Below are 9,143 nucleotides of genomic sequence, written 5' to 3'. Positions count from 1 at the left end.
GACACATATCTAAGGTCCCAGGCAAACACAGGTACGAGCTGCCAGAATGGAAAGGGTTCTTCCTCATCTCCAGCTGGAGGCTGGGTGGGTTTCAGTTTCTTCTCGAGAGGCTCTGCAGACGCACAGGGCATGGACGGAGACCAGGTCTGCGTTACCAGAACGCGACTCCGCCCCTCACCTTGCCTGCGACCAGCTCGGGCCGCGAAGGTGCGTGCGGTGCGGCGCTCGGTGATTGGCGGCTGGCCGGCGCTGCCCCGCTGCCATTGGCTGCCTGGGCCTCTTTGTTCCCGGATCCCCGCTGCAGGCTGGCTGCTGCCGACTGGGCGGCGGAAGTTTGACGGCGCCGGGCGAGTGGCTCCGGCAGCGGCGCTGGAGTCCCCGCAGGTCCTCCCCAGTACCCGCCGCGAAGCCGGAGGCCAGGCGATCCTGGGCGTGAGATCCTGGACGGGAGAGGAACTCCTTTGACACACAAACATGGACCTGGAGGCCAAAGTGAAGAAGGTAGGGGGGCGCGGGCGGCGGGCAGCAGCCGCTTCACCTGCGCGGGGAGCCGCCCCCTGGCTGCGGGCGGCTGGTGGGGCTCACGGGACGCCCGGCGCGAGCCGGCTCCGGGTCTTCGGTGCCGCTGGCCCAGGTACCCGCCTCTCCCGGTAGAGGGGGTGCCTGGCAGCCCCCCTAACTCCTGAAATCCGGGAGCGACGGAGAGTCGGGCGCGAGAGCGGGAGCGGGCGCGGGACATTTCTCCCCGTCTAACCATGTCCAACGGTTGGAGGTGTTTGAAACTTTCCGTAGTATGTTTCAGCTGCGCCTGTGCCTCCCCAAAAGAGAAGGATGAGGGCAGGGCGAGTTCGGGCGAGATCGTGACACTTCTTCCTGTCTCAGGAAGTTCAACTTTACTGAGCCTTTGTGGTTTAGGAGCACTGATGTGACTTTGACAGCTCAGACCTCCTCCCCTCCCACCCTGGCTGCCCACGGCTCTCAAAAGTGAGTGCTGATTTAACGCACTTCCTTCGCACTCGCGGCTGCTGATAGCGTGAGAAGTGATTTTTTTTTCTTTTTTTCTTTTTTTGGTCATTATTGACTTCCCATGCACTGTCTCCCTCTTAGTGCTTTATCTCTCAAAGAAAACGTTCTTCCTCTTCGGCAGCTAACCCCAAAGGGGCTATTGTCACTAGTGGTTTAGCGTCAGGAGACGTTTCCCGCCTGGCTGTCCCCCCCCCCCCCCCGCCCCCTCTGCCGCCCCCCCCCCGCCCCGGGGCTTCAGGACCCACAGCCCTACCTGAGCTGCTCCCTGGTTATGGGAGCCTCACGTCTCCTGAGAGAAGGGGTGGGCACCAGACTGTGACTCAGAAGGAATGCTGATGTCACATTCCAGTGTAACATTCTTTGTGAAAGGTCTCATTCCAGGCAATTGCTCCTATTTACTTTGCGGTAAATTTAAGCTAGCTGTCCCTTATCAAATAGGGAAGGAAGTTTTGTGGGGAGAGAGAAAGGAGAGAAAAATAGAACTTAATTTTCTCTCTTGTCCATTATGATTGCCAGTATTGCTATTATTTCATCTTCTAAAAGACAGAGTTCTTGACTTGAGCATTAATTCTGTTTCATGCCCAGAATTGGATTTTTGAAAATGTAGACGAATGCAAAATATTAGGTTAGAAAGCTGTTGAAACATAAAAACTTGCAGTAGAAAAACAGTTTATCACTTATGACTAGAACCAGTACTCTAAAGGGAATCTAATTACAGGAAAACATAATGTAAATTTTAAGAGTAATGTGATTGCATTCTATTCTCTTCCTTTTTGGTTTCTTATTCTTGTGCTTTTAAATGACACATTTTTTGTTAATCTTGCTTGCCACTAGGAAAGCATTTTGCTGCTTAGTTAGCCTTCTGTTGCTGAACACTGCTTATTTTTTCAAGTGGGTAAGCGCTACTTAATTTAATGCCTGTCTAAAATTTGGGAGGTCTTGACTGTGCTTATAAATATTGATGCAAAAACTACTTTTTAAGAGTCAGCACCCTTTTGGGGAGGAAAGGATGAATAGGTGAAGCACAGGATTTTTTAGGGCAGTGAAACTATTCTGTATGCCACCTACAATGGTAGCTACATGTCAGTATATATTTGTAAAAATGCATAGAATGAACAACACCAAGAATGAGCCCTAAAATAAACTCTGGACTTTGGGGGATAATGAAGTGTCAGTGTAAGCTCATCAGTTGTAACAAAGGTACCTCTTTAGTGTGGGATATTGATACTGTGGGAAGATATGTGGGAGATAGGGGGGCAGGGAGTTATATAGGAACTCCATACCTTGTGCTCAATTTTGCTGTGAACATAAAACTGCTCTGAAAAAGGAAATGTACTTAAAAGGTGTGGGGGAGTCAACATTTAAAAGTGATTTTGAAATTATTTGAGATAAAGAAGAAGTAATTCTGAAGAAGAAAGTCCAAAGTTAAGAATTAATGTCCTTACAAGGGAAAAATTCAGACATTATTTATAAACAATTTCCTTAGTTTTAAAATGTGGATTATGATTTTAAAAAAACCCTTGATATATGGTATAATTTTTCTCCTTCATCTCCCCTTTAGTTTAAAAGGCTGTCTTTTCATCCAAGAATCTTACCCGTTTCTCTAATCCTCCTTCTCTCCTTCCTCTACCCCAGAGGAAAAGGATTGTATAAATTTAAAGCTCTTGCAATCCCATGACAGTAACAAATCTTTGTTTCACTACCTTGTCATCGCTGCTGCTCCTCAGGGCAGAGTCCTCAACCAGTAAATTGGAAACTACTAAAGGACCCTGAAAATGTCCAGTTTTACTGCCAACCATAACCCTCTCTCTGTGCCTTTGTAGGACCCTTGACAGGCTTGATGTTCTATGGGTTTAACAAAAAGTTTCCCGGTACAAAAAGTTTGGAGATTCCAGGAATAGATTTCATAAGTTTAGCCATAATCTCAGCAACTTGCATTCCTTGTGGAAATTGTTTTCTAACACACTGGGAGAAGGAAACAAGATTTTATCTCTGATCTACTAGCAGAGCCTCTCACCTTATTTTGGTAGCTAGTTTTCAAGTCTCCCTTCTTTTTGGCTTGGGTATACAAGTAAAGTAATAGTTTGAACGTACCTTTAAAAAAGCCAGGTTGGAAGCTGGAGCAAAGACACAACCATTTAAATAAAACTGTTTTGACATCAATTTTAAGATATGTGGCATTTTTTTCCTTCTAAAACTCTTACACTCTTGATTTCATGACAGATTTTCCCCAGGCAGATGAAAAATGTTACCTTTTTTTCCCATTAACATTTTGTGTAAAAAGAATTAAAGAGGGTTGTCCTTAACAACTTAGGCAGATGATACTATTATAGGATTCTTGGTTTATAAAAGGAGAACTTGGGTGTCCACATCATTTGCACAAATTTAGAGTAATTACCAGTTAAAACCCACCATCACAAAAACAAGGGATTTTTATAATTAGATTTTGCTATATTTTGTTTTGTTTGAGGCAAGCGAGCTGTTGCTAGGATGTGAAGCTAGTTTGGTTATACAGAGTTTTTGTTTTAATAATATTTTAGAGTGGAATTTGACTTTCATGTCTGTGCCCTGTCTTCTGAGTTACTTGTCTAGATCTCTTCCTTATGTTTTATGTCTCTTCATTGTAATTGACTTTGTGTAATAGAGCCTGGGTCTGCTTGGAAAAAAACAATGGCCTCTGAGAAGCAGAAACAGAGTCTCATTTTGGGGTGAATGGTAAATCATGGCCCACAGCCAGCTCTTTTCCTCTTTCCTTTCTGTGTTACTCTCCCATGAGAATCACTTTTTTTTTCCCTTTAAAAACATACCAGAGAGAAGGAGAAGTCCCATAATTTCCCTTAGGCTGCCTGGAATTGCTGCAGAGCTTTTCATTTTACTCCTTATTCATTTCTCGCCTCCTTTCTAACCTTTGTCTTTTGATCCTTCCTAACGCCTTACATATTTTTCCTAGGACTCTCTTCCTTGTTTCTTTAATTTTATTTTAAAAAGATGAGATGCACTTTTACAATCATAGGTCACGAAAAAATCCCCTTTCTCAGCATCCAAACTTGTTTTGAAAGCTGCTGTCATTAGCCAGAGAAACACAGTGAAACCACGTGGTTGCAGTTGGCAAGAGTACTGAACCACAAAGATGATTTCCATTAGGAATTAGAACGAGACTTTTCTCTTAGGTGGCCCTTGATTGCAGCAGAAAAGGCAAGTAAATGGTGACCTGGATGTTCAAATCTACAGTTGGATTCTCGGCTTGAAGCCATTCTTGCTGAGAGAATCATTGGCAAAGCTGGGGGTAATGGGAGGGCAGGGTACTGCCAGGGCTCTGCCTTAGAGGCAGTTACTCGGTCTCTCAGAACAAGTACAGAAGAAAGTGAAGTGGTCCTCAGCTGGGCTTTTATCTCTGCTAACCCATGGGGTGATTCATTACATTAATTGGATATGAAAAGTCACTTTCTCTAACTTGCCCTGAATATTGGTTTGAATAGAACTGTAGTAGGTTTTCTATTGATTTTGTTCCTTTATGCTCTCCTATGAAGTAGAATTGGGGATTTATCTCTGCTGGCTGTTACCGGGTACCATCACCTCACCCCTTGACTTCGCTTTCTCATCTACAATACTAAATATTACTCATCCTTCAAGACACTCCCCTCCTCCCCACCATGCCCTGTCCCCCAAGAAATCTTTCTTCTTGTTCCTAGCTAGGTGCAATATCTCTTCTGAATTCCCAAAGCGTGTTATTTCTAACTCTTAGGACATTCATTCCTTTCTCCCTCTAGATTATAATTTTCTTCTTACCTAGATTGCAAGCTTCTTGAGCAGTGAATTCCTATCCTATTTATACTTGTATAGTTTTGTTTGCTGTCCAAAGCAATCTTATGAAGTAGACCTTACCTTCATTTTAAGGACAAAAGAAGCAGGTTTAGATAGGTTCTGGCAGTTTCAGATTAACCTATGATCTTGAACCATAGTCTTCAGAACCATGTTTCTCCATCATCTAGCCCCTGAGTCCTCTTATATCATTGCCTTGTTTGCTAAATATGTTAAATGAATTACCCTAATATAAAAAGAGAAATAAAGTGCATTTCAAAATTTTTGTTTTAAGGAATTATTTGGAGGAAGTGGTTTCTATTCCAATAAAATTACCACCCTACTGGTTTTCTATATTTTATTTATACTTTATCCATGTTGTATATTTGCCCTTTAGTGTAAGTTGCCATAGACGTCCTTTGGACAGACACAAAGTCTAAATAAAGTAAATGTATTGTGAAAAGGGACTTCTCAGAGACTTTTACGGGCAAAGAAATTTATAAGGTCCAATAATATCCTGGACCATAGCCTCTAGGATTCTTCCAACTTTCCAACTTTTATTGGGAGCAATGGTAATGCTGCCTCTTAGCTACTTAATATGGTCCTTGAACAATAGTGACCCAGCATTTGGCTCTGTGCTTGGGGATATCAGTGACGTCTGGAATTGTATCGAGGCACTCATGGGTTGGGCTGTAGAAGAATCATCTATCTGCTGAAGCTGAGTTGATAGAAAGCCTCATACATCGCATGATAGGCTAAACCTTTCTTTCCCCCAGTAGCAGAGTGCTCAGAGTGCCACTGGACCAGCAGACCAGATAGCTAAGAATAGCTCAGTTTAAAAAAGAAATTAATCAGTGCTGGGAGGAGAACTGTTTGTTGTTGTTGTTGTCATTTTCATTATTGTTTTAAATTTCCCATTCTTGATACAAAAAGATCTATTAAGAAGCAATGGGATGCCATGGTGAGCACTATGAATTGTGGAAGACTGATGAATCACAGACCTGTACACCTGAAACAAATAATACATTATATGTTAATAAAAAAAATTAAATAAAAGAAGCAATGGGAAACACCAAAATGATCAACTGTTTCACGAGGTTCTCCATGAGCTCTGGGATTATACCAGCATAGTGAGCATGGAATTAACCTCATGGACCATCAGAGAGCAACAGGGGTTACTCTGAGAGGCCTACTTAGTAGGGAGAGAATGATAAATTGGCTCAAGAGGACTACTTCCGATGTTCTTTGTTCTGAGAACTATAACTAGGAATACAATAAAAGTACGCTAATTTGAATATAAGTTTTTTTTACAAACCATATACCACAGTGTGTTCAGGAAATAGAAAAGGTCAGTAAGCACCCAGTATATGTAAAGACCTGTTGTGTATGAAGAGATCTGTAGTATATCAGCTTTCTCACTTCCATTTATCAGTATGATGTTGATGACATCACTCTGAACTGAGTTAGTAGATATGGTCCACTCTACCTTTTGTGATGTTGGCCACTTTGGTTCTTAGTTTCCATATCTATTAAAATCAATAGGGGAACCAAGTGATTTCTAAGATTTCTTCAAACCCTGTGACTCTTTGTGACTTTGATAAATAGTAGTAGTAGTCTACAAGTATAATAATGTTCCACAGTGCTTAAAAATCACACAAACCAAGAATATGTAAATATGTGTGATTTTAATAATAGTATGATGTATAATGTTATGCAGTTCTGTGAATTCCATGAGGAAACCAATAAGTTAAACAATTTTTTAATAAATCTTAGCTATTTTCACCTTGTTTTTACTTAATTTACCTTTATAAGATTTGTGAAATATTTGAAGACATTAAGTTTAATTATTTTAAATGTGTAGTATGAAGTTTCAAATACATAATAAATTGCTCCATTAGCATAGGTCAGATAATCCTAGGTGTGATATGTCACTTTCCTCAATATTTAATTACAGGGAAATGAAAAAATAATGGAGTTTTTATTGTCTTTAAAAGTTATCTCTCCCAAAATAAGATGATTTATTTAAAAATTATGGTACTTCATGTGCCAAGCACTGTTCTAGACTTTGTGAGTATAGTATGAGCAGAAAAGGTAAGGTACCTTGTGTCATAGAATTTACACTCTTAAAAGGAATGATAGAGCAAAATAGTAAATATCAAAATAACTGATCAAAAGCACAACTGGGATTATACCCATTAATATAATAAAATATATAATATAAAACTGCTTATGGGTCAGCAATACGCTAGAATTCTAACATAGAGAAGAGGCATTTTTAGTGGTAATTCATAGTATTGGTTCCTGGTTTTGCAAACTTTGTAATTAGAAATTCTTACTTATTTATCTTACTGGCAAATGTAAAAGGAATGAGAAAGCAGCTTTTATGTGTTAGAATGTGAAAAAGCTCATAAATGGATAAGGCTATAATTAGTTACATTACACTTATAAAGTTACACAAACTAAGTCTTCTTCCTGTTTACAAATGCCCTACAAGAGTCATTCCTGGATTGTTTCTTTCTTTCTTTCTTTTTTTTTTTTAAAGATTTTATTTATTTATTTGTCAGAGAGAGAGAGAGCGCACAAGCAGGGGGAGCGGCAGGCAGAGGGAGAAGCAGGCTCCCTGCTGAGCAAGGAGCCCCATGCGGGCTCCATCCTAGGACCCTGGGACCACGACCTGAGCCGAAGGCAGATACTTCACCGACTGAGCCACCCAGGCATCCCTGGATTGTGTTTTCTGTTTGCAGTCATTACTAGTCTTTGTTTGGTAACTACTGCCATCAAACTATGATTTTTTAAAATCTGCTCATTAGATCATTGATATACAATACCTACAGGAAATTATTTTGCTCTTTACAAGGTGGTGAGATTCAGGGAACATTATATAAATTATGAATTATGAAATCAACTTTTTTGAGGGAGGAAAACAGGCTAACCAAATTGAAAACAGGTTTCAGAACGTCATAGATTTTCAAGATTTTAAGGGAAAATAACTTGATAAGTTCACCCCTGCTCTTTGAGTAAATGTCCATGTATTAAAATTTGCCTTAAGCATTGTTATTAGAGGATTAAGTGTAGAGATTATGCTTTTCAGCTGTCCAGCTCCAGTCTTTGACTTTCCTATAAAAGAGCTCCAGTCATATTTAGAATTGTTTCACCTGTTTTTTTCTAAGTATCCAATCTACTCAACTCCCTACTTAAATAATAGGGAATTAGAGAGAGAAGAGTATGCATGATTATAATTTTCTAATGCAAGTTCATGCTGTGCCCCTAAAATGACTTCTTAATTGCTTTTCTCTTCCTTCTCAATCAACCAGTATAATCACTACTCATTGCCTATGACAAAAATATTAGGAAAGAACAGAAGGTGATAGAAAAAAGAATCACAAGAAACTCATGAGGTATATTTTGAGAACATGCTATGGAAGTACTTCGTTTCTGTCACACTGAGTAGTACATAGCTATAAAAATTAGTTGATTCCAGGTATTGCTGCTTTTATTTTGGTTATATTCTAAAAAGCAGAGGAGCATAGTTTAAGATTCCCAGTTTGTCTGGTCCTTGTGTAGTCTAAGAATGCAGGACTTCTCGGGTTTGACCAAGGCATGAAGGGGAAGCTGTATGCGAAGCCAGGCATTGAGGACTGCTGAGATCTCATCTGCCACATGACAGAGAGTCTGCTGCTAACAAATATATTTAATCTCTGAAATGCTGGATCATCCTCAAATCACAAATGATTCAGCCTTTGTTTATAACTGACATTCTGGCCACCGTGCAAAACTGTAAAAGAGGTTTCAGGTGGTCTGTTGCATAGCTTCTTATCTAAGCAGCAAGCCTAGCAAAAAAGAGGCCAAAAGCCCAGCACAAATGCCTTGGTGCTGAGTCCATTCATAAGTCTGTAGCCGCAGTGAACTTGCCCTTGCTTTGTTTGAATATAAAGTGATAGCATGTTTCATTGCAAAATGATCTTGCATATGTCAGGTGGATTTTTGTTTCTATAAGTATAACCTCTGAAAGTCTTGATAGAGTGAGTCACAAAGTAAAGGTAAAGAATATTTTTTCCTTGATGAGGTACGAGCCTACAATAAAAGTAATTGGGGGTTAAACAAAGTTACCCTCTGTTTTTCATAGAGAATATTAAAAGGGCAATTTAAATGTAAGGTTACAAAAACTCCATTTCTATCAATATCACCTGTTGAGTTTGTATCCCCAAAACACTCTGATGTCAGCTTTGGTCGATAAAAGAAGGCAGGCAGGCAAACTGAACAGATGTGTAGGGCAGATATGTAAGTTAACTGCAGTGTTGGGTAGAATGAAGTAA

General features: G+C 40.3%; 1 protein-coding gene across 1 annotated transcript in view; it reads left to right on the top strand.

The window, feature by feature from the left end:
• Positions 1-301: 301 nt before the first annotated feature.
• TES (testin LIM domain protein) overlaps positions 302-9,143 on the top strand; it is a 46,339-nt gene continuing 37,497 nt past the window's right edge. The window contains exon 1 of the mRNA XM_032401728.1: positions 302-501. Within this exon, the coding sequence (XP_032257619.1) occupies positions 475-501 (27 nt within the window). The 5' untranslated portion in view covers positions 302-474. The remainder of the gene's footprint in view (positions 502-9,143) is intronic.

The sequence above is a fragment of the Phoca vitulina genome, unplaced genomic scaffold (assembly GCF_004348235.1).
Source record: "Phoca vitulina isolate PV1807 unplaced genomic scaffold, GSC_HSeal_1.0 scaffold4, whole genome shotgun sequence".
NCBI classification, from domain to species: Eukaryota; Metazoa; Chordata; class Mammalia; order Carnivora; family Phocidae; genus Phoca; species Phoca vitulina.
The sequence above is the reverse complement of the archived record's forward strand: the minus strand, read 5'-3'. Positions and strand labels throughout refer to the sequence as shown.